Here is a 24,787-nt window from a genome sequence, read left to right as displayed (position 1 = left end):
GATGGATTATCTTGGCACAGGAGAAATGCTCACTAACAGGGATGTAAACAAATTTGAGATAAATATGTTTCTGTGCATATGGAACATTTCTGGGGTCTTTAATATTAAGCTGTGTGTGTGTGTATATATAAGCAATAAACTATTTTTCACTTACAAAATATATACTTTATGTTTTAGGAAAGTTGCGCCCAGCTGTATTTTCAAGAACACTGACTCCAACCGTGACTACACTTCCTCCGTCCTCCAATTTCCGCTTCAAACTCTCCAATGGAGCATAACTGGGGAGGAAGTTCAGTACCTTGGCAGGGGCTGTGTTTTTGTCACCTGGATCCGGCCCTGCCTAAGGTTTCCATCAACCATATCACACGCAAGGATTATTAACGTTTCTAAACGTTAAAACAGAGGGTCGGGATCATAGTTCATTGATCCAGCTATAGTCCATGCGGTACATTCAATTGAGAACTCAAGGGCTGGGTATATGTTCCCCCCCCTTGGGTTTTCCAGAGCTAGTCAACCATACTACCACTTTTTCCTCAAACATTTAGAGAAGGACCACAACGAGGGGGGCGACAATTCACTCTGAAATAGTATTCACATTTATGTTACTTGTCTTCTCATTGTTACTTTTAAAAGGAAAAAAACAATACGGATGTTGGGTTTCTACTACATTTCCCACAATCCCACCCTGTACAAAACAACAACGCGCAAATGTCTCATCCGGGTCTCTGTGGTTCCTGTTTGGCGACCTGTCGCCATTAGTTTTAGCTCGTCCGTACGATCATATTTTGGGGGGGGATAACTGCACAATTGTCCGTTTTCCATTCTTTGGAGAACGGTCAGCGCCTTTTTGGGGCCAAGTGTTTCCCAGAACGCGAAAACGCTCAACATTCCTGGGTCTTGGCCCCGGTGTGAGCCTTCGCTTCGTTCTCAATTTCTACACCGCCTCCATTACTGAGACGCCTAAATTGTGTCTCTATTTTTCTTGGTTTGTTTTGTTGTCAAGATGTCGCCGTAATGGAGTCTCCCATTTTGACCGAAATTAAACAGGGCCTTCGCTGCCTGACCCGCACTCGCTACAATCCGCTCTCCTCTCCCTTTGTCCCATTTAATGCTAGGGAGCTCGGACGCTCTCTGCCCGGAACTCGGCCTAAATACTTCTCGCAGAAAGGACACAACCATGGAGAAGAATCCAAACAGCAATGCCAACAGCAACAAGGTTCCGCCCCGTTCGAGTTCTACAGGCCCAACACCGGGAGAATCTAAACCGAAAACAGGTGAACATTAATCAATGGCTTTTCTCATTCGAACTAAATCCTAGCCAACCCCATCTGGCTGGTTTATAATTGTAGTCTTTGGGTGTCACGGAGTAGAGCGACACAAGGTCCATAGGTAACGGCTAATCAGCCTACAAAATGGCCCCCACAGATTACAATTCTAAAGTTTACACAAATATTATCTTCTTAGATATTGTGTTGCTGTGGGGTCGTTCCATGTCGTAAGCCATTTCACCCACCATCTCAGAACAGAAAATAGTAGCATTCCTGCAATATTATTTTGTCGCAATGTAACTTGATATCTGAGAAATTAAGCAAATTGATTGCACCCAGTGACAATTTTTTTGTTTATAGGATTTATATAATATTCAATAAATATATGCCCAGTACCTAACATCCGATTTGGACCAAACATTTTTTTTCTAACAATTAGTAAGACATGATGACTCCAAAGAACTGGTCAAAAGCCACCCACGGACCACCCCACACCAATCCCAACCCAACAACAAGTATACAGTATCAGTTCTTGTATGTCTGAAGTAGTATGGAGCTGCGGCTTGGAGTATTGTTTCTTCATCATCGGTAATGTCTTCTCAATGAATTTGGTGATGTCACCAACAATTACCAGCTTCTTACCACTAGAAGGTGTTCCTTCTATTATGTTTTTTTGTTTAACCAAATAATATTTTGGTTTCCTTAACATGTAAATGCTCTATGTACAAGGTATGATTGCAACCCATGTTTTGGTAACGTTGTCACTGTTTCAAATGCTAACATTTTTGCATTTGTGGCACAAATCAATGGTACCTATATTTAGCACTTTTGTGCTTCGTATCCAAATGATCTATAAAAGGGATGGGCAACTTTGATTGGGGTGGGGGACACATCTGAAATCATCATGAGGCTCCCCCGTCCCCACCATGTGAGCAAAACATTTTAGCTACCCCCTCTTGACAGCGGGGAGTGACTTAATTGATTTATATATTTAAAAAAGAATGAATGCACTTCTACACTTTGCCATGGTAAGTAGAGAAAATGTTGTGGTTTCTAAAGCACGTTTGCTGTAATTCTACACATTTTGAAATGGGGCGGGGAGAATATTCTGCAATTTTATAACTAATTTCATGTAATTCTACTAATTTTGCCATGGGGCAGAGAGGAAAATTTGAGGTTTTACAACCAATTTCCTCCAGTTCTACACATTTAGCCATAGGGTGTAGAGAAATATATGCAGTTTTTCATGTGATATTTGCGTCAGTGACTAACTAATTCAATGGTGGACCCCTGATCGGTAATTCAACAATGATTAGGCCAACTACAAATTTGTCTAGCGGTCAGCTATCTAAACTAAACAATCTCAAATGTTTGCACACATGGGCAAATTGAGTGACTGTCAGTGACTTACACCCTGACTACACCGCTTGTGTTGCAAAATAAATTTAGAAATCATTATTATTAAATTGTTGCACCCATACTGCTCGCGCACGTCAACGAGCGTCTGCGTTGCCAAGGGCTAAAATAGAAGTCAGGTCTATTTGTGACGCAGATCGCAGTGCAAGTCCTGCCTCTCCCATTTCCTCATTGGTTTATAGAAGCAGATACCCACGTGCCATCTCCTCATTGGTTATACCCACTTGGGTGATTGAAAGACTAACTGTGTTGTCGTGGTAATACTATGAAAGTTTAGATGCCAATCACCATATACGTTAAAAGAAGAAAAAGCCTGGAAGGAAGAGATGACTAGAAACGATTCGGTTGACTGTTTTATGTGTGGATTAATTGTCAGGTAAAATAACTCAATGTTTATATCCCAGGATAAATTGGCTAGCAACAGCAAGCTAGCTAAATAGGACAAATTAGCAAGCTAGCTAGCTAAATTGCCATAAACGTTTAATGCTTCTTGACCGGTCCCCAAATTAATGTAATTGGTTCAGAGTTTGAATTGATATTTTAACCTGCGTGTCGTGATCGTGTGGTGTGGGGGGACAAAATACATTTATGCACGATGGCGCACGCACGCAGCCGGTTTGGGTTCCATGTTACATAACAAGAGAAGAACTGCTGCTGCACAATGAAATTGAAATTACACCTTGCGTATTCTAAATTGCAAAGGTATATTGAGACTGACTGACGGGGGGGGTTTCCAATTTACTGTTGCAAGTTAGAATAGTAGAATGCGCAAGGTGTAATTGCCACGGGCCCTAATTTGCCAATCCCTGATCTATAAGTAACTATTACTTGTTGATTTGACCATAAGGTTTTGTAATGCTAATATAGATACCATTGACTTGCATTAGATTTGTTCCACAAATGCTCAAAGTTAGCATTTGAAACAGTGGGCAACAAAACCAAAGCATGGGTTGCGGTCATACTCTGTAAGCGGTCTATTGTCAAGGTAAGGAAACCAATGTCATTTTGGGTGAACGATTTCAGAACAATCTGAGATGGTTGGTGTCAATCCTCTTAAAGTGCTTTTTGAGGTGGAACAACCCTGTGGAAAATCCCCTTCACAGTCAGTTTATTCTGTGTATTGGACATTCATATTGCAATGTACAGCCTTACTTATGCATATTGGGTCCATGAAATGGGGTACGGCTCTACAATGCAAAAATGAATGTCCAATAAACACAATAGGAACGACAGAGACCCGGATGAGACATCTGCATGTTGTTTTGTACAGGGTGGGTTTGTGGGAAATGTAAGAACCCAACATTCATCATTTTTTAGTTTTCCCTTTGAAAGTAAAAATGAGAATACAAGTAACATAATCCATTTTTTATCATATGTTTCTTTAGACCTCCCTGAAATAATGGATTTATTGTGATGGTGGATATGAAATGAATTTATTAGACATCTACTTTTATGTAGCTGTTCCAAAGGCGTGGAGACCTGGAGATGCTAAATGTGTTTGTTAATTACCGGGCAATTACCATGAGACCGGCGTTTTTTTTGCATGGTAATAACCGGTTGACTAAATGTCATGGCCGTCACAGCCCTAGATAAGAGTGAGTCAAGCATCTATCATCATGTCACCAGAATAAGAGCCTCAATATTTAGCAGCAGGAACACCGTGCACGTTCACCACCCTGTGAAGTTGTTCATAACTTATTTCATCTGGAGCCTAATAAACTGCATGGTTTCCCTGAGTTGTAGTAAGAGGACCACACATGATCATCGCGTGACTCCAAATTTACTTCGATATGATGGTTATTAAATCAATATTTGCCCATAAATGTTTCCATTGCCATTTCTCGCATTCTGTCAGCATTTATAAAATTGTACCAAAACTGTGTCCATCACAGCTGTCGTGATTTTTAATTAAATGATTTAATATGGTATGACTTTACTAATGTGAACGTGGTTACCGAGTAGGCTGATACCTCGGGATCCAGTCCATGAAATGGTGTAAGGCTATACATTGCAATATACAGTACCAGTCAAAAGTTTGGACACCTACTCATTCAAGGGTTTTTATTTGTACTATTTTCTACATTGTAGAATAATAGCGAAGACATCAAAACTGTGAAATAACACATTTGACTGGGACTATGTCCCCAATGCAATTCTGAAGTATAATACATCCACAGTGCAGTTCCAACAGATTTCTTATTTTTTTTGTGTCAAATTAACTATTGTCTTTTATTGAATTTAAACAAAATTTCAACTTTGTTTAGCGTCTAGTACAGTTGTTGCACGATTACACTTTTTATATGTTTGCATCAGTTCAGTGGGGTAATTTTATTTTGAAGGTGATCTGCCAATTCCACCATTGTTATTCACGACACACTGGTCATCCAAGCCAGAGCATGTGAGCAGAGTTGAGCGATTGGAAGTCCCACACGTGCTTGCGCTCCATGTACGTCCTTGTCTTTCCTAAAAACCACTCCACGCTCACAGGGAAAAAAACTCCTGCTCTGAATTTGCTCCATTCATTAAGATCACAATGTAACCAGCCCCCATCTTTTTTTGTGACGACCTGGACCTACCAATTTAGTTTAAGTATTGAAACCAAACCATATGGATTTGAATGAAAAGTATTTGAAAAAACATGAAAAGGTGAATGTAAGAAGTTACCATAATTTCAATATACTACGTATCATATTAAACAGCATAAACACTAAATAGGTCAGGAGCCAGACAGTGAGCCTAAGAAGGAATGAAAAATGAATTATTTAGACTATATTATTTCAAGGCTATAGCCTACAAAGAAATACATTGAAGCAGTTGCAAGTGCGACACAATAGGCTGGTAGGGACATAAAACACATTTCATGGTATTAAATCATTACATTATATAAATTGTGCATATAGGCTGTGACTTACTTAGAATTTAAATACATATTAAATAAAAAATGACTTTCCTTTTGAATTTATTTTCAGAAACATGAGTTTGGCCAGTCTGTGGCTTCAGGCTCGTGATGATGCCTGGAGAGCAGGTCAGCAGCGAAGAATATTCTCTCTACACTTGCTGAGCCACTGGGGATGCTAAACCCCCTTTTGTGCGTTCTTGCCAGGCTGGGCAGAGTCATTTTATTCTTTCCATAGGTAGACCTAAAGTTAATTTTTTTAGGCTAAATAACCCAATCAAATATGCCAGGCTTATTGGGACAAAATCAGTTATGGCCGATTGTATAGATAATATAACAAAATGTTTAAGGGATCTGATTTGTAGTGTGTAAGTGTGCCATTCTAGCAAAGTATTTATCTACCCACCTCGTTCCTTTTAGCATGGTGTACTTACTACGTGCACATCATACTTCAGGTAACTGAAAATACACTTTCCACAATGATTCTTTAGTTGTGGACACTACATCACCGCACCTTCTCTCTTGCTCTTGGTCCTGATCTTTATAAGTCACCTTGATTTTTATCAGTATCTTTATGAAAATATTTAGGGAACTCCATGACAGTAGCTAAAGCAAGGGGCTATAGCAGCACACAAGTAGACTACAGATGCATGCTGGGGCGGGCATGCCCTGAGCTCGTGAAGTGAGCATTGCTGGAGCGAAATTGAAGCGGGCGAGAAGGCCGACGCTCCAGCCTTTGGGAATCTCGCGCCACGCTGCAGTCACATTGTGCACGCTCCGCTCACATACTCTGATCCACGCTACGTTGCAGGGCCTAGTGGTAGGGCTGGTTTGTTTACGTGATATTGGAGGTGATGTAAGTCGTGCCTTTTGACAGAGCATTGACACATTCACCAAGAGTCAGGTGCATAGTGATTTCTGCACATTGCATTGAATTGAATGTATTTTGGCCTTTTCAATATGTTACTGATATGTAACCACCGGTAAACTATTGTTCAAACAGGCTAAGGTGGGCTTCATAACTGGGCTTTCATAACTGCAGTATGTGACCCTCCGTTGAGGAGAAAATTATTCCAAGTGTGTGTTTCATGTATATACAGAATACTAATTTAGTATTTTTGTACAGTCGTCCATAGAGGCTGGTGGAGTTAGCTGGTTATAGGACCTACGACAGTGGATGACATCTCATTTCGTCATTGTAGATCAGTGATCACCAATCTTTTGAGTCAAGATCACTTTCGCAGTCAAAAAGCAAGCCGAGGTCTACCGCTCTGATATTATTATTTTTTAAACAAGCCTATGCAACACAAACATAAAAACAGTTCCATTCATTTGGGATTGAGGCACGTAACAGGATCTACACACATAACAGGACATTTTAGAGTGATCTATCACTTGTGTGCAAGTGTGACTTGACTTGCTCTGGCTTGTGCTGATAAGTGCACATGACACGGCCCACTCTGTACTAGTCTTGTGGATTCTAAAGATGAGCTTTTTTTTTTTAAACGAGAGGACCGGCAGGATATGTTTACCTTTTTACCAATATGCCTTTCTGCGTTGGTGTCTTTCAGGGAGGTATTTGGTACAACAGTAATAATATCAGCAAGATCTGCATGATCTTCACCCTTCCTTTGGTTGATTTAGGCTACAAGCTGGTACAAGTTCATTTCTACTTTACATCATAGTGCCTCACGGGCAACAGTGAGCATGAGAAAAGCAATGATAATGCAAATAGAATTGCTGATGATCCTGCTGGAATGATAAATTCCCTTATTTTTCCCCTGTTGTTCTCCTCAGATGGTAAGAATAATGGAGGTTCTAAGCGCTACAGCCGCAAGCGAGAGCCCTCCGTTCCCAAGAGTGACAGTTTCCCTGGCCCTCGTCGCACCAATTCACAGAAAAGCAAGAATTTTGACAAGAGACCTCCCCAGAGAGGTGGACCCCGGCAGTATTGCGTTACAGGTGAAGGAAGATGTGACGAGGTGAGCATTCACAAGATAACAAAAACATGAATCTGTCGTTGGCTACGGAATAACCTACATAAGCCTATTTTAAGAAAGCTTTGTTCGGCCCTATACTCGTATATTCCCACTTTGGGATCTTGTTCGCTCTTAACTAGCACTTATTATAGTGACATTATATGCTAGAGTGATTTAAGTCACTGATATGTAGAAACAAGGCCCATAGGAATATTATTATTTCTGCCTGTGAATCAGGAAAGTTTGGTTGTAATTATTTTCTCCCTTCCCCCAGGTAGCAGAGTGCCGCCAGGCTGAGTTCAACCCGGCTCAGTTTGCTGGACCTAAAAAGATCAGTCTAAACCACTTGCTCAACTTCACCTTTGAGCCTCGTGTGGGCCATGGTGGTCTAGGAGGAGAAGGACACTCCTGCTGGGGCCGCCGCAACAAGTGGGGCCACAAGCATAAGCCCTTCAACAAGGAGCTTTTCCTGCAGGCCAAGTGAGCACCCTCTCAATTCAAATCTTTCTTGTGCAGTATGACATAAGGCTTGTTGAATTGTTAGATTGGTGTTTTTTTTTTAACCTTTTGGTCTCCTTTTGCTTTAGCTGCCAGTTTGTGGTGACCGATGACCAGGACTACAAGGCTCACTTCACTGACCCAGACACTCTGGTGAACTGGGACTGTGTACAGCAAGTGGTAGGTTCTGTACATCAGCCCTCTCTTTCGCATGAAATCTCCACCTCCTAATTGGACTTTTAATGCATCTATTATTTCCCCCCTCTAGCGCATCTACAGTCATGAGGTGCCCTCCTGCCCCATCTGCCTCTACCCCCCGGTAGCAGCCCATATCACCCGCTGTGGCCATATCTTCTGCTGGCCATGCATGTTGCACTACCTGTCTCTCAGTGACAAGAGCTGGTCCAAGTGCCCCATCTGTTATGAGTCTGTGCACTCTGATGACCTCAAAAGGTTAGTGAGATGTAAAATAGCCCTATCAGAACATTCTCTATCGCCACCTTTGGGAAATAAAATATAATGGTTGAAAATGGTGAATAACACACTCTATCCCCTCATGTCTCACTGCAGTGTGGTTGCGATGGAAACCAGGCAGTATGCAGTCGGTGACCTCATCACCATGTGCTTAATGCGGAGGGAGAAGGGGGCTCTGGTGGCCATGCCCAGCTCTCAGTGGGTGAAAGTGGAGGAGCCTATACTCTTTGGAGGTGAGCGATGAGGAGGATGATTACCATATGTTTGTGTTGTCACGATACCAGAAGTTTGACTTCTATACCACGTTTAGTATCACGATACCGCAGCAACAAAAAAAGGCAAGGAGAATCACACATTTTAATGTTTTAAGTCCACAAAAGTGATTAAATCACACCAGGGGAGGTCTGGGGAAAAACGTGTATTTGTGTATTTGTGTCCCTTTATTTCATGTGCACATGCACCAGTGTTGCCATGTTTGTGGTTTTCCTGCAGCTTGGGCTACTTTGAAAATGATGTCCTGGAGAAAATGTATTGGTTGCTGGTTTTTGGGCTATTTCTAAATGGTACTTTTGCAGCCATGGCATTTCTCTTTTATAAAAACAAATAAAAAATCTAACCTCTTCTGGTTAGGACCCTTCAACTCAATATCTGCCTAAAATGACATACCTAAAACTAACTGGCTGTAGCTCAGGACCTGAGGCAAGGATCAAATTTGATTGGTCACGTACACGTTTAGCAGATGTTATTGCGGGTGTAGCAAATGCTTGTTTCTAGCTCCAACGTTGCAGTAATATCTAACAATTTCACAACAATACACACATCTAAAGGAATGGAAATAAGAATATAAAAATATTTGGACGAGCAATGTCGGCGCGGCATAGACTAAGATACAGTGGAGTAGAATAATATATACATATGAGATGAGTAATGCAAAATATGTACATTTATTAGGGACCTAGTGTTCCATTATTCAGGTGGCCATTGATTTTGAGTCTATGTCTATAGGGCAGCAGCCTCTAATGTGCTAGTGATGGCTATTTAACAATCTGATGGCCTTAAGATAGAAGCTGTTTTTCAGTCTCTCAGTCCCAGCTTTGATGCACCTGTACTGACCTCGCCTTCTGGATGATAGCGGGGTGAACAGGCAGTGGCTAGGGTGGTTGTTGTCCTTAATGATCTTTTTGGCATTCCAGTGACATTGGGTGCTGTAGATGTCCTGGAGGGCAGATGGTTTGCCCCCGGTGATGCTTTGGGCAGACCACCCTCTGGAGAGCCCTGCGGTTGCGGGTGGTGCTACTACTGTTGTGTTGTCTGCAAACTTGATGATTAAGTTGAAGGCGTGTGTGGCCATGCAATCATGGGTGAACAGGGAGTGCAGGAGGGGACTGATCAAGCCCCCTTGCGGGGCCCCTGTGTTGAGGATCAGCGAAGTGAAGGTGTTGTTTCCTACCTTCACCACCTGAGGGGCGGCCCGTCAGGAAGTCCAGGACCCAGTTGCACAGGGCGGGTTTTAGACCCAGGCCCCAGCTTAGTGATGAGCTTGGAGGGTAATATGGTGTTGAATACTGAGCTATAGTCAATGACTTTGCACGCACACTGTTGCATATTCGTGATACTATTTGAAAGGAAACACTTTGAAGTTTGTGGAGATGTGAAATTAATGTAGGAGAATATAACACAATAGATCTGGTAAAACCATAAAATAAAACAAACTTGGGCATTTTATTGCATCATCTTTGAAATGCAAAAGAAAGGCCATACATTGAGCTGGGATGTTGTCCACAACAGGGCAACAGTTTGTGTGCAAAGTTTCAGACTGGTATATTCAGGAATGTGAGCGCTAGGGCTGGGCGATATGGCCAGAATCTCACATCCCGATACAGGTCATTTCCTATAACGATACATATCACAATATACACATTTTCTGTAAATTCAATTAATAAATAGTTTATTTAACATGACCACATGTAAAGGCCTATTTCTTATTAAATTTGGAATTATACTCAACAAATTGGCATTTGGTACCTTGGTTCGAGTGTTGGCACCAAATCACGAAACCCCTGTTTCTCGACAGTGTAAATTGGGGCCATGTCTTTGCAGATGTAAGTTGTAACGGCAGCTGTTATCTCCTTCCATCTTCGTGATTCTTTGCCATATGCTGTGTCGCGGGCAAAAGCCTCTTGCAATGTCTGAGTTGGGATTGTTTTGAGCACTCAACTGTACTTTTTTGGGTCTCATCCGTAGAGTCTCCGTAATGTTTCACATGATTCTTGCGTAGGTGGTAAAAGAGGTTAGTGGTGTTTGGGCCTGTTGTCGGGACCGGCCTGTTTCACATGATTCTTGCCTAGGTGGTAAAAGAGGTTAGTGGTGTTTGGGCCTGTTGTCAGAACCGTCCTGCGGCGTATTTTGCAGTGAACGGTTTTCTGGTCCGTGTCAGACTTTTCATACCCAAACCACGTCCATGCGACCGAAGTAGCCCCTATTTTAGGTACGGTCTCTGTGCTCTGTGTCACATTCACTCTGCTCCATGTTTGTGTTGAAAATTTCAGAACGCAAAGCGACTTTCAATGGATGAAAAGTATTGCCGTGAAGAGTGTGATTTGCGACACAACGAAATAAACGATAGAGCATAATATGAAACCATAGACGTTTTTCTATCGTCACACGATATATATCGCCCATCCCTAGTGATAGCTACATAATATTTAGTATGAACTTTCCCAGGTGTCCCTCATGAGTTTGCCCAAATGTAGCCAAGTGGCCGAATTGGTCAATTGATTAATGTAAGTACAAAACATTTGTGTATGTTCTCTATAGTTAACTTATTTTTTAATTAACACAAAGATGAAGGGGGCTGTACTTTCCAGTAATGTCCAGCTGAGGTCCTGCCTGCTTTTTAGGTCAAAATGTTGGTAGAAGTGGCTCCAAATAATCCTCTAGCACAGTGTGCCAACGGTCCTCTCCCTCGGTGGTAGTCGTCGCTGGTGCACTGGCCCTCCTCCGCTTATGGGCTGGCCTCTTCACACCTAGATGGCTGGGTGGGTGTGGAGCCAGAGAAAGCAGCAGGGGTTAGACTGGAGGAACCAGTTCCTACTTTTGAATGAGTGGGGGATGGAGGGCTTGAATGTGGTCTATTTAGAGTTGGCTCCCAGAGGTCATCTCTACCACTATTGCGGATAATTTTGTTCTTTTTTCAGTGAAGTAAAGTTTACTATTACTTATTTTAGTTAACCTTTATTTTATCAGGGGTGAGCCCTGCGTCAATACATCAAATACACAAGACATATCTATAAACATTTATATAGAGTATGGGGAACACAATCACTAGAATTAAATATGTAGACCAATAGGCAACATGACACTCAAACCACAGCCAACATAACATACACACACAGTGCATTCAGAAAGTATTCAGACCCCTTGACTTTCTCCACATTTTGTTACACTACAGCCTTATTCAAAAACAGACTTAAAAAATAAATCCTCAGCAATTTACACACAATACCCCATAATGACAAAGAAAAAAAACAAGTTGTTAGAAATGTTTGCAAATGTATTAAAAATAAACGAGACCTTATTTACATAAGTATTTAGACCCTTTGCTATGAGACTTAAAATTGAGCTCCGGTGCATCCTGTTTCCGTTGAACATCCTTGATGTTTCTACAACTTGATTGGAGTCCACCTGTGGTAAATTCAATTGATGAGAAACCATATCCTCTGGTCTGATGAAACCAAGATGGAACTCTTTGGCCTGAATGCCAAGTGTCACATCTGGAGGAAACCTGGCACCATCCCTATGGTGAAGGCAGCATCATGCTGTGGGGATGCTTTTCAGTGGCAGGGAATGGGAGACAAGTCAGGATCGAGGGAAATTATGAATGGGGCAAAGTACAGAACGCTCAGGACCCCAGATTGGCGCAAAGATTCACCTTCCAACAGGACAATGACCCTAAGCACACAGCCAAGACATGCAGGAGTGGCTATGGGACAAGTCTCTGAATGTCCTTGAGTGGCCCAGCCAGAGCCCGGACTTGAACCCGATCTAACATCTCTGGAGAGACCTGAAAATAGCTGTGCAGCGACGCTCCCAATCCAACATGACAGAGCTTGAGAGGATCTGCAGAGAAACTCCCCAAATACATGTGTGCCAAGCTTGTAGCTTCATACCCAAGAAGCCAAAGGTGCTTCAACAAAGTACTGAGTAAAGGGTCTGAATACTTATGTGAATGTGAAATTTCAGTTTTTTTATACATTTGCATACATGTCACGAGAATTTTCAATCCCAATGATAATAAATAACAATCAATAGCTTTGACCAATCCCTGAGGTTTGTAAGACCCTGGGTTGAAGAATAATTAAGTAAAGACTCAGCTTATGCAAAAGGTTCGTACAGTTTATTCACAAGCACTTTCTAAAGTCCATAATACAAAGACATCCATTTTATAACTCACTCCCTACTTACGCACATACCTCCACACGAACAGTAGATAGCCAACGCACATACATACACACGAACAGTAGATAGCCAACGCACATACATACACACGAACAGTAGGTGGAATGTATCCTTCCCCATGGTTCTCACCATTGTTTATCACTACCAAACTGGCAGTTCCATTCCCCCGAGATTAGAGGAACCTTGACAGGACTGACTCCCTGTGAGTTCTAGCCAGGTCAGGTCATACACAGTTTAATTGTTCTCGGTATCTTCTTAGTCACACACACACACACACATTTCTACTTGTCTCGACCCAAACCTTATTATTCTGAAGTTTACCATTCTATTTCATTATACATGTTACAGAAATGAATGATTACTAATAGTTACATTTAATTATTCATTATATATGTTACATAATGTCATAATTACGTTTCAGGGTGGAATTGCTTAGTCATTACCTTTAAGCATATAAATTCCCTTATCAATCCACCCCATGACTAAATAATACACACTGATACATCAATCGCCATATGGAATCATAAATGTTCTATAAAAGTAAACAAAACCAATATATGTATTTACATCTGATACTCATCAATGACTGTTCTAGGCCTATATCCAATTATAACTCTTCTTTTTAGGATTTTCATTATAATCTTCATTTAAAGGAAGTCTGTCTAAACATTGAAGATAGTCTCATCCAACATTGGCTCCTCGTGGTTGAAAGAAACGGAGCCATCTCCTAGGCCTGGAGGCCTGTATGCGTCATCCCACTGGTCGGAGCTCGGAATCGGTCCATATCTCACCATCTGTTGGTCTCTAGCATTCTGGTGATTAAACCTCTCACACATGGGACCAAACAGCATCCACACAACATCAACACACTCATACAGGTGAAAACAGCCCACAATACAGTACTTAGGACATTCTTCCATTTCCCAAACCGAACCACCCAGTCAGGGAAGTATCCACCCCAGAGTTCTCTGCTAACTCATGAGCTAATGTGGTTAAACCAGCCAGGGCCTTGGTCACTGATTCGTCTGGAGCTGTGTTATTAGGAATGTACGTGCAATAATGAACCCCAATCATTCTACCTACCCCGCCCTTTTCTACCAATAACATATCGAGAGCCAGCCTATTTTGCCAGGTCATGAGGGAGGTGGCGGATAATTGGTCAGAGAACCCCTTTACTGCATCCCCGGTATCATTCACAAATCTCTGTTGAGCCCTAACCTCTACTACCCGGAATGGTACCTTAGTGTCGATGCTGGTCTGGTCGAAGCCCACATACCATAACCCGAGATCCTCTTTCTTCACGCTTCCCAAAAACCGCCAACCCTCTCCTGCCCTTAGTCGGTCTGCTAGGTACCACCCCATACTCACACTTCTAGGAGCACCCACAGTGAGGAACGGTCGGGATGGGGAATCTTTGTTAAGGAGGTAACCCCCGGACCCTGTTGGTACTCGGTTCTTCTCCTAACTCTGTGTGTGTGATCAGCAGTGCTTATATGTGTACATACCTCTTTGCGGTGGGTAACGTAGACCCAAGGGACTCTCAGCTAATGGCAAAGGCAGTGGTTAACAGAACCTTGTATGGGCCTTCCCAACAGGGCTGCTTACAGTCTTTTCTCCTCAGGGACTGGATCCACACCCAGTCCCCTGGTTGGATTGAATGAATCACCTTCTCCTGTAATTCACCTGTTGGACACAAAGTCTTGGACATACGGGTTTGGTTAACAAACAGTCTTATGTGTTCTGCTAGTATATCTTCAACTTCTATGTCTACCTGTTCTGGTCTCCCTAACTCTGGTATTCTATATGTTCTACCTGATAAGCGGAAGTGTTATCCATTGTTTAAAGAAATATATCCTAGTAAACCAACTCTAGAGATAATATCTGGACCTAATATTTTAGCTACCCTAATCATGTCCACCAAGTAAGTTGGGAACGCTTCTACCGATTTAATATACTTATCTATTATTGTTAAACACCCCTTCTTTCCCTCACTTCGGAATAGTTCAATGAAGTCCATTTCCAATTGTTGGAATGGATATTCTACCCCCAAAAATGTTTTTAAGTAGTTATCCTCTAGGCCACTAAGTCTTTCCTAACCTGCAGTGTTTCCTAACCTGCTCTACCATCCTTCCTCCCTGTTGGCACATGGTTCTGCCCATGTGTCAATATTGCTGCATATCTAAACAATGACTTAGGTAGTATGGGTAACTTATCATGATGCCAAATACAATCTGTGTAATTTACAAATAGCTAACTTTTCTGGCAAAAGTACAGCATCTAATAGATTCAAAATCAACTGAGCATGTGCAATAGGTTTCCCAGAGGTATTTACTATACCTCTGTGGCAGAATTCACAACTAGGGCTGCTTTCTTTGCCAAAACCTTGGAGAATTGCACTGTGCATCTCTTTCTCTAATTATACCCCCGTCTACCAAGTCCTCAAAGGTGTGAGTAATCTCTTTTATGGCCTCTGGCTTTCTGTGGGGTTGACGGCCACATTCAATAGTCATTGGATCTCTTCCCAACAGATGAACTAGGCATAACCTGGAGTTGAGGACTGGAATGCATGCCTGCCCTCCTGACATCTCATGTTTAATCACCAATGGAGCAGACCGTTTTTCCACTGTCTGATGTCCCGAAGCTGAACTGACAATCTTTTCCCCATTTATTCTTACTCCTTCAGGCTTAAAATATGTCCTAAATACTTAACACAAGTCTACCATTATTAAAACCTATTCTTACTGGCTTTATAACCTTATTCAATAAAAAAAATCTGATAATACTATAATGTAAATTTTACAGCCTTGTGTTAAATTTCTTACATTACATACAACAACAGCTAAGGGAAATAAATGTGGCTAGGTTACTAAATGTTACTTAGGCCAAAATAGTGGGATTTTTCAAAATAACCTTATGACAATTTTTTATAAACTCACCTCGCCCCATTTTTTTTTTTTTTAACACATCTTTCCATGAGAGTAATGTATAAAATACAAAAAATACTACTACTGGTCAAAAGATAAAACAAAATTTCAATAAACAATAATCAGAAACTGTCACACAACTTTTACAATTCAACTATTCAGACCTGAATCCCTTACAGCAAAATATAGCCTGCGAGCACAACTAACTGACCTATTCTTACCAGTCGGCAAAAATATAACGTTCTGCCGAACCTCTATCGTAAGATTAAAACCAAACTTCACAACTTTCCCTTCTCTTTCGGCTTCACACTTATGAAATGTCCAAGACTTAAAAGTAACATGGAAATCACCAAATTTATAACACACATCATTCAACCCTTTAGAATAAAAAACATTTCGCTGGGCACAACTCTATCGCCATTACCTATCTGCTTATTATTAGGATTCATAGATTTTAGGCAACTGTCTCTTCTGTGATTCAGTTATTCTCCTATTCTCAATACGTTATTCCAGCAGACCATTTAGGCAACAGACAACGTATTACATCGAAATCGCCTCGCTATTCTTTTGGATGAATTAGTCTTTCAATTTAACTTAAACAAGCTATTATCGTTCAGTTTATATCTTAAACACTAACGACCGTATCTTTCCAGGAAAAACATATCAATAGTTGAATTACAATCAGAAACCCAGATTTTAGTCAATTGGTGCATAGGCTGTGAAACAAACCCGAGCCTCCCGTGTGCCAGGCGAGAATTATACGACTGGACCACCAAAGCTAGTGAAATGACGAAGACTCCTCGCAAAGAACCCTATTTATAATTGTCTGTAGTCGTAAAATCAGGCACGTACTACTGAGACAATTCCCAAAAAACAGCCCTAATTTAAAATGTCCAAGCATTTCTCCGGCGATGATTTTCATTACTCTCACTCTCGTTGTCTCTCTCTCCCGCTTGTCTCCTTATCTTCTCTCCTGCCTTTCCCTTTGTTTGCAGTTGCGGTGGTTGTGTCCTACTCGGTCACAATGTTTACAGGGAGCCTTACACTCCTGGGCGAAATGTCCTGTCTCATCGCAATTGAAACACTTTCTATCGTCTGATCCTGTGCATTTTTTCCCGTCTCTCTTAGGTCCATTTCCCTTAAAGCCTCCTTTGTGCTTATCTACAATTACCCCAATAGTAACTGTTCGATGCTCTTCTCCTTTCTGTTCTCTCTTTTTACTGTCTCGGTGATTATGACCTACTTAATTGCAGTGTTTACACGCCGCCTCACAGTCTCTAGCAAAATGACCCGGTTTGTGACAGTTAAAGCATCCATCTCCCCCTTTCTCTTGACTCTCTCTATCCACTTTTCTTGACTTTCTCCCTTTCTCTACCTCTATCCACTTTCTCAATAAGGTTGCTAAATCCTGTCCTCCTTTCTGTGTCCCTCCCTCGGCTCCCTGTGGACCAGCATATAGGGGAGGTGGTGACGGGACAGGCGGCACCGGGTTTTTCTGCCCCCGTTTCACCACCACCACCTCGTCGTCTGGATTTTCCCTCCATGCGTGATCTACCAGAGAGGTGTATAATTTGGGTTTGGGTGGTGTCTCTGTGGGAGCCGTGGGAGTCCTCCCTGTTCGCTCCTGGCTACCTAATCCTTCCTCCTTAGTAGCTCCCTTTTTCTTGGCCCCCTCCTCTCTTTTTCTAGCTTCAGCCAGCCAAACGCGAGCGGTGTCGAGCCCTTCTGCCTGTTGCTTCTGTGCCTTGTCCCCACATACCCTATATATTTGTTTAGTCATTGATTCCAGTTTTTCTATATTTAAACATCCATCAAATTCATACTTTTTTCCTCCATTTCGGGCCAAAATAGATAGTTTCTTTTATCTTTTCCCTGCATATATATTTCTCATCTCCGGTTAATTCCGGAATCCCTTAAGAGGATTTACTACCCATGTTTATTTAATTACTATTATTGTTATTATGCTTCTTCTCACAATCTATGTGCATGTACTATTAATCTCTGTGTGTTTTCTATTACCCTTAACCTATGTTGATAAATACCTCCCGTTAATCTCTCCTAGAATTCCGGAATAATTATCGGGAAGACTTTTGATATATGATTTAGTTCTCACACATATACAACAATAAGTTCATACTTTCATTTGTTTTTCCTTATGACTTTTGACTGTATCAATATATCAATCTTGCGCGCAAATAATTATCTTCTTGTCCTCGTTCAAAACTTTCTGTGTGTGTTTTTAAAACTCTGATCCAATTGCTTCTGTGTATCTCTTCTCACAGTCGACGTGTGTGCTTATTCCTTTCCTGAAACTTTATCTATAGAGGTGTCTTTCGATCGGACATTAGGTCTCACACGTATACAACTATAAGCTATATCCCAGGGTTTGTAAGGTCCACAGCCTATTTTTCTGTTCCTTGTGATTTATGACTCGTTAATATCTCGTATCTCACCCCGCTATATTAGGCTTCCCTCCTTCAATGGATAATCAGACCTAGATGTGTGTATTTAGACAGGCGACCTATGTTACTCTGCAGTACATTTTTTTATTCAGTTTGGGGGAAGCCCTTTTCAGTTTGGGGGAAGCCTTTTTCAGTTTGGGGGAAGCCTTTTTCAGTTTGGGGGAACCCTTTCCATCTACCTGAAGACGGTTAGCATTAGCATGTTAAAGGCTACACAAAGTGATCGACATGCACGCACAGAACGCATTCCTGTGTCGTATTGTCTTCAGAAAGTTGCAGGGAATATGAATCGGTGATGGATTCTGTTTGTCTTAAACTTGGGCTAATTTAATACATTTTAGAATAAGTAAAATACATTTAGTTGGTTTCCAAACGTGAGACATTTGATAGACGAACCGGAAGTAACAAAATTATATCTAATAGTTTTTCATGTTGTAGTTAGGGCTGTTGCGGGGACAATATTCTCGTGACACCGCCATACCGGTAGTCATGACCACAGTCAAAGTAATCTCTTGACATGTGTTTGTAGTAACCAACTTGCTAACTACCATCAGGTCCTAATGGCCTGATATTCAGTGCTCTATCATCCCTCTAACCTCTCTGACATCAATGCAAATGTTATCGAAATCACATCAACCACTTATCAAAATAATATCATGATTTTAAAACTCACCTCACTGTGACGACAGCAGGTTGAAACTGAGTGGGAAACATGGTTGTCGTGGATGTTGTTTCAAAGCCAAACAACAAAATGGACAGCGCTTTAAGGGGATTTCATTCAGAGCATTTAAGACGTTGCATGTAAGAACACCCATGCGCATATTACAGCTTATTATATGCATGCATTCGCCTGTATATGAGCCCAAGCCACACCCCCAAAAAACTGAATCAAAATAATGATAAATTACCTACCGCATATAAAAAAAAACATTTAAGATGTCTTTGGTACATAATTGGTCTAGCCTATAACCCAAAATTAAACAATCTAGTAATTTCCTTTGAGTGTGGACTGTATTATGCGTTCTGGATGGAATGAGTACCTCTTGCTACGCTCCAGTCTTTCTATCCACGAGTCTGGGAGAGAACATATAGGCCTAGGCGATGCCGTTGGTTCACTGATTGTGCAGGGTGGCTTAGTTAGCCTACATTTTATAGTTAATTTGATTTTGAATAACCTAGTAATGAGGCACGTTTTAATATTTTCATAATTAATAGGTTGACACTACCTTTTTTAGCTATAGAATATCCCACCACTGTGTTTCTCCATCTCCTCTCCATTGCTTTCTCGATCGCGCAGAGATTGGGGGGGCTGTCAACAGTTCATTGAAATGTTTTGTTGTGAAAACTTGTTACTATCGACGTTTCCAAAATTAAGCATTGGGTAGCTGCAGGAACATGGTTGGAGAGCCCATGACAAACATGTGTGAAGTGAAATTAGTGTTTTTATAAACAGACATTTCTATATGCAATCCCATGTGATAGCAGAGTTTTGATGGTTGCCACTAAAAAGAGGATCCCAGCTGCTACTATAGTAGCCTACCCAGCATGATTTACACTGCGGGAAAGCGGCTGCCAGTCGTTATTCGAGTGCATACTGATTACAGTTTCCTCTGTCCCTGGTCCTGGGACTTTTTCAAATAGGTAATAGCCTGTAGTCGCATCATAGAGCCCATATATGTTTGGGTTTCTAAGATTTGTGTCATTCACAACTAAAGTTGCCAAATAACTCTAAATCCTGCGTATAGGAGCCGTTTTTATGCTCAACATAGCCGCTTCATATGCACACCCGCTACGAAATTGATAAATATATTTTCCATTTTATTTCGCCAAGTTCAATTATGTTATTAATACAATAAAATCATATAAAATAATGGCACTCATAAGCATATCGTGTCTGCTAAATAAACTAGCCTACAGCCTTTGACATAGCGCGTAGTCGGTTCTAGGCCAACTCATATTCGGTTCCTTTTGAAATACACTTATTATTTTATTTGAATGTTTCTTTAGATCTGCCTAAAATAGATGATGAATATATTGTGATGGTGTGTATTAAATGGATTTATTAGACCTTTTAAAAATGTCCCAAAGGTCTGCATCAGTGACTTGTATGCCTGGAGATGCTAAACGTGTTCTTTCATAAACGGTCAATTACCGTGGGATCAGCAGACATTTGCATGGCAATAACCGGCTAACAAAATGTCATGACTGCCACAGTCCTAGTTTGTAGTATTGAAAAAGTACCAATGTTCTAGTGTACCGTAGGACACTGTTTACCATATACCTGTTTCTGTGGTATGGTATATGTGTCGTTGTGACATTGCTGTACCCCTGTGCTGTAGATGTGCATCTGAGCCCTTACTCCAAACTGCTGCTGGCCTCTCGGGAGCAGGTGCTGGGCCTAGTGGCCGAGGAGAAGGCCGCTCTGCAGGGTCAGCTCACCCAGGGAGAGGATGCCACAGCCTGTTTCATCCAGAGTGCCCTGTGCAATCTGCAGGTAACACTGACAAACTAGCAGCTTGTAATTTAAAATACAGGCAGCTTCGACTGCATGAAGCAAGTAGTGATGTGTGTGTGTGTGTGTGTGTGTGTGTGTGAAGTTTGACTTGTTACACAAATTTAGGTCAAGTCATATAATATGCCTATATAGCATGAACTGACCCCCTCTCTTTCCTCTGTTGTGGTCCAGGAGCGAGTGGAAGCTCTGCTGAAGCACCAGAAGGCATGTGCTGAGGACAACCTGGAACTGTCAAATCTCACCCTGGCAGATCCCACCTCCCCTGAGGAGGAAGTGGTGACCACCTTTAGCAGTACCAAGGTATTTGCATTTATAACTCATTAATATACTCTCCAAACTTGCCCGTGTTATTGGCTCTGAGAGATTCTCCATGTTTTACTCTTTCCAGCCAGTTCTGCAGTATTCCTCTGCATTTGATGATGAGGTGGCAGAGGTTCCAGAGGAGGACCCTGAGGAGGCCACCGGTGAGGAACCACAGCTCCCTGAAGGGCTCCTGGGGAGAGTGCTGGAGGAGTCCCCTGAGGATGCAGCGCCCCAGCCTGCTGAGGAAACGGCGCGCCCCCAAACCTCAGAGCATGGCCCCTCCTACTACTTCTACCAAGGTAGGATACCCTTTAGCATAACTACGGTTTATCAGTGTCTCTCCACTTAACATCTACCTTGTCCTCTTTATTACATTCAAAAGTCCAGTCTCTGCACTTACTCCTTTGTTCTTCCAGCGGAGGACTGCCAGCAGATGTTCCTGCACCCAGTGAACGTGCGCTGTCTCCAACGTGAGTACGGCAGCCTGGAGGCCAGCCCCCACACCATCACGGCCACTGTGGTGGAGATTGAGGGGCAAACTATCACTGAGGTAAGTGATTAGATCTAAACCACGTTTGTTCTTGAAAAATGTACCAAGACTTTGTTTCTTCTGCTTCATCCCAGGAACATGTGCAATATCTCAGGTTTTGATTCTCTTGGCTACAGGAGATTCGCCGTCGACACCGCTACCTGGCTCACCTGCCGCTCACCTGTGAGTTCAGTATCTGTGAGCTGGCCCTGCAGCCCCCCACCCTGTCCAAAGAGACCCTGGACAGCTTTGCAGGTCAGAACCTAACATACTCTCTATTCTAGTCATGTACATTGCTTCTTAGAGTAAATACTAATCCAATAATGATCTTCTTTCTCCATCACTTTTTTCAATTCTGACTCTCAGATGATTTGGAGAAAAGAAAGCGTCTCAGACAAAAGAAAGCAAGGGATGAGAAGCGCAGGGAGAGGCGTATTGAGATGGAGGAGAACAAGAAGCAGGGGAAATGTGAGTCCATATTACTTTTGGTTGTTTCTCAATGTAGAATGCGTAACTGAACAATTGTCATCAGATAAAGTATCTTCATATGAATGTTTTTTTTCTCAGATCCAGAGGTGCATATTGGGCTGGAGAATCTTCAGCAGTTCCCGGCATTTGGGTCACCACCTCACAACGGCAGTCCACAAGTGTATCCTGAATTTCTGTTGGCCCCTCCCTCAGCCCTCACCAGCAGCGCTGTCTCAGGTGAGACCAGCTCTTTCAACTGCCCTTTATTTTGATAGGCTTGGAACTTTAAAGTGTTTCTTATTTACAAGGACAGCCTAGGAACAGTGGGATAACTGCCTTGTTCAGGGGCAGAATGACAGATTTGTACCTTGTCCGCTTAGGGATTCGATCTAGCAACCTTTCTGTTACTGGCCCAACACTCTAACCACTTGGCTACCTGCCGCCCCAAATATAGCACATTACAAACGGTGTCTTGTAAACTGAAACGCCATTTCCATCTTGTTGTAGATGGGATGATGTTCCCTAGTCTGACTGGAGACAGCCCTGCGCCCAGCGTGGGCTGTGTGGAGGATGACTCTCACTGCATGTCCTTCGCTCAGGTCTGTAGGCCTAACTCATTAATTTAGTCACTCCTACATGTCTGTACCTACAATTTTTTTTATTACAGACTGATTACCTTGGATGTCAGGATGTCACAACTTTTGGATATAGACAATTTAGATGACTTATCTCTCATCACCCCTTATTCTCCCCTGATAAGATGCTGAGGGATGGGAAAGCCAGGGCTGATGCCGGGCCATGGACCACTCCAAAGAAAGGTGACAACTCTACATCATTCATTTTTCCTCAGTTTCTGTTTGCTCTAATCAGTTGGCAAGGCGAGCATTGTCAGCCAAACCCTATGTTTGTTTGGACCATAGAGTGTCAGTATTCGACAGTGTTGGTCCATGTTTGACTCCTGTTTTTCTTGTGCTGCTCCCTCAGAAATGCTTCTGGCTCCTCCAGCGGCAGACAGCGATGGAGAGAGTGATGTGTCTGACCGGGTCCCAGTGCCCAGTTTCCAGAACTCTTTCAGCCAGGCCTTTGAGGAGGCACTCCTGCAGCTGGACCATGGTCCAACTGCTCCACCACAGCCAGTGGTCATCCCTGGTCAGTCTTTCACTGTGTTTGTCTGTGTCTTAGCTTGTGTAAGTGATGCCTTATTTGTGGAGTTAGAATACTGCATACTTATCCTATTCCTTCTCTCTCAGATGAAAAGGGGGGGAAGAAGAAGAAGAAGCAGAAACAGAAGCTTCTGTTCAGCACCTCTATGATTCACACAAAGTAGATGACACTGAAGTTGAAATGTATCCCTTCACCTGCTCAGATTTGAGTTTGATCCATCTCCCATCACTGTCATTTTTCCATGCAGCTCTATTTTAGAATGACAGGCAATGGAGAATTTGTTGTTGTATGTAGCCCAGGTAAGTAATGCCTCCACCACAGTCCCACTCACAATTTCTTACATTGTGCAATTGGTTTGTTATGTGTTCTACAAAGATTTGTTCCAACTTCCTGCCACATTGAAAATCTTCTTTAAAAAATCTGCTGTAAGGATGGAGGGTAGAATGAGTTTCATTTGTTATAGAGACCATATTAGGATCTATGTTGGGTTGAATGGAATTGTTTTGAGGGGTGCGTTTTATTTGGGGTAGCAGTCAGCCAGCTGCAGGTACGTCACACCCTCTGAACCATCCCAGATTTCCAATCCCAAGTCGCAAACACTGTCAGCCCTGAATTTGGTCTTTTAAAAAAATGTCTGCTTAAACAAAAACAAAAAACTCCACTACAAGTTGTATGTTCTGCTTGCGTTTTACTCTGATTTGGCCTGAACATAGCACAACCTCTATGCATGAGTCTGATTCTCATACCGGTCTGGAGGAAATGCAAGGAATACAGTGTAGCTAGTATTAAAGAAAGGATTGGAAATCTTTTGTGTGTTGATGGCAGACAACTCAAATGCACTGTGGACCTTGTGTTAGAATTATTAGACCATGGATATGCAGTTTCTTCTCTTTGCTCTATTCATTTTCCCCCTTCTACCATAGTCCTTTGTTTGTCCTTCCTAGTCTAATTTGTAACATTGGCACTTTACCCCCCTGGTTTCAATTCAGTGTTGCAAATATGTTTGTGTGAAGCTAAAGATCTGCTGACTTTTGATTACTTGCTATATAAGGAGTGAAAAGGTGGGATGTAAAGATACTATATAGAAGTTTTGTTTGAGGGTTCCTTTTCTTCTTTTTTAAGTTTGTAGTGAACATGAACATTAAATGTCAACTGGCCTGACATTGGAATAAAGGATTATGCACAATCAAACTAATTATCTGGTTCTTTTTTTGTATTGCAGCTAAATGAGAGGGTATTGATGCACAATTTTTATTTTGTTACTATTCTTTTTTACTTTAGTTAACACTTGGCTGTCAGAAGGAGAAAGCTAGTTGAGTGTACTGGAAATCTTATTTATTTATTTTTTACATTTTCTTAACTGACTTGCCTAGTTAAATACAAATTCTTATTTTCAATGGCGGCCTAGGAACAGTGGGTTAACTGCCTTGTTC

At 41.9% G+C, this 24,787-nt stretch overlaps 1 protein-coding gene across 1 annotated transcript; it reads left to right on the top strand.

Annotated features, from left to right (window-relative positions):
* Positions 1–177: 177 nt before the first annotated feature.
* On the top strand, positions 178–24,545 carry rnf10 (ring finger protein 10). The gene is made up of 17 exons (XM_021621298.3): positions 178–1,274; positions 7,378–7,562; positions 7,834–8,039; positions 8,147–8,237; positions 8,326–8,510; positions 8,628–8,764; positions 20,715–20,869; positions 21,062–21,190; positions 21,279–21,492; positions 21,610–21,743; positions 21,860–21,977; positions 22,089–22,190; positions 22,290–22,427; positions 22,698–22,789; positions 22,951–23,008; positions 23,175–23,339; positions 23,441–24,545. The coding sequence occupies exons 1-17, from the start codon at positions 1,109–1,111 to the stop codon at positions 23,515–23,517; spliced, it is 2,352 nt and encodes a 783-aa protein (XP_021476973.3). The 5' UTR covers positions 178–1,108; the 3' UTR covers positions 23,518–24,545.
* Positions 24,546–24,787: the final 242 nt, after the last annotated feature.

The sequence above is a fragment of the Oncorhynchus mykiss genome, chromosome 11 (assembly GCF_057628025.1).
Source record: "Oncorhynchus mykiss isolate SJ-2025 chromosome 11, ASM5762802v1, whole genome shotgun sequence".
Lineage (NCBI taxonomy): Eukaryota > Metazoa > Chordata > Actinopteri > Salmoniformes > Salmonidae > Oncorhynchus > Oncorhynchus mykiss.
This window is presented reverse-complemented; position numbering and strand designations above follow the sequence as displayed.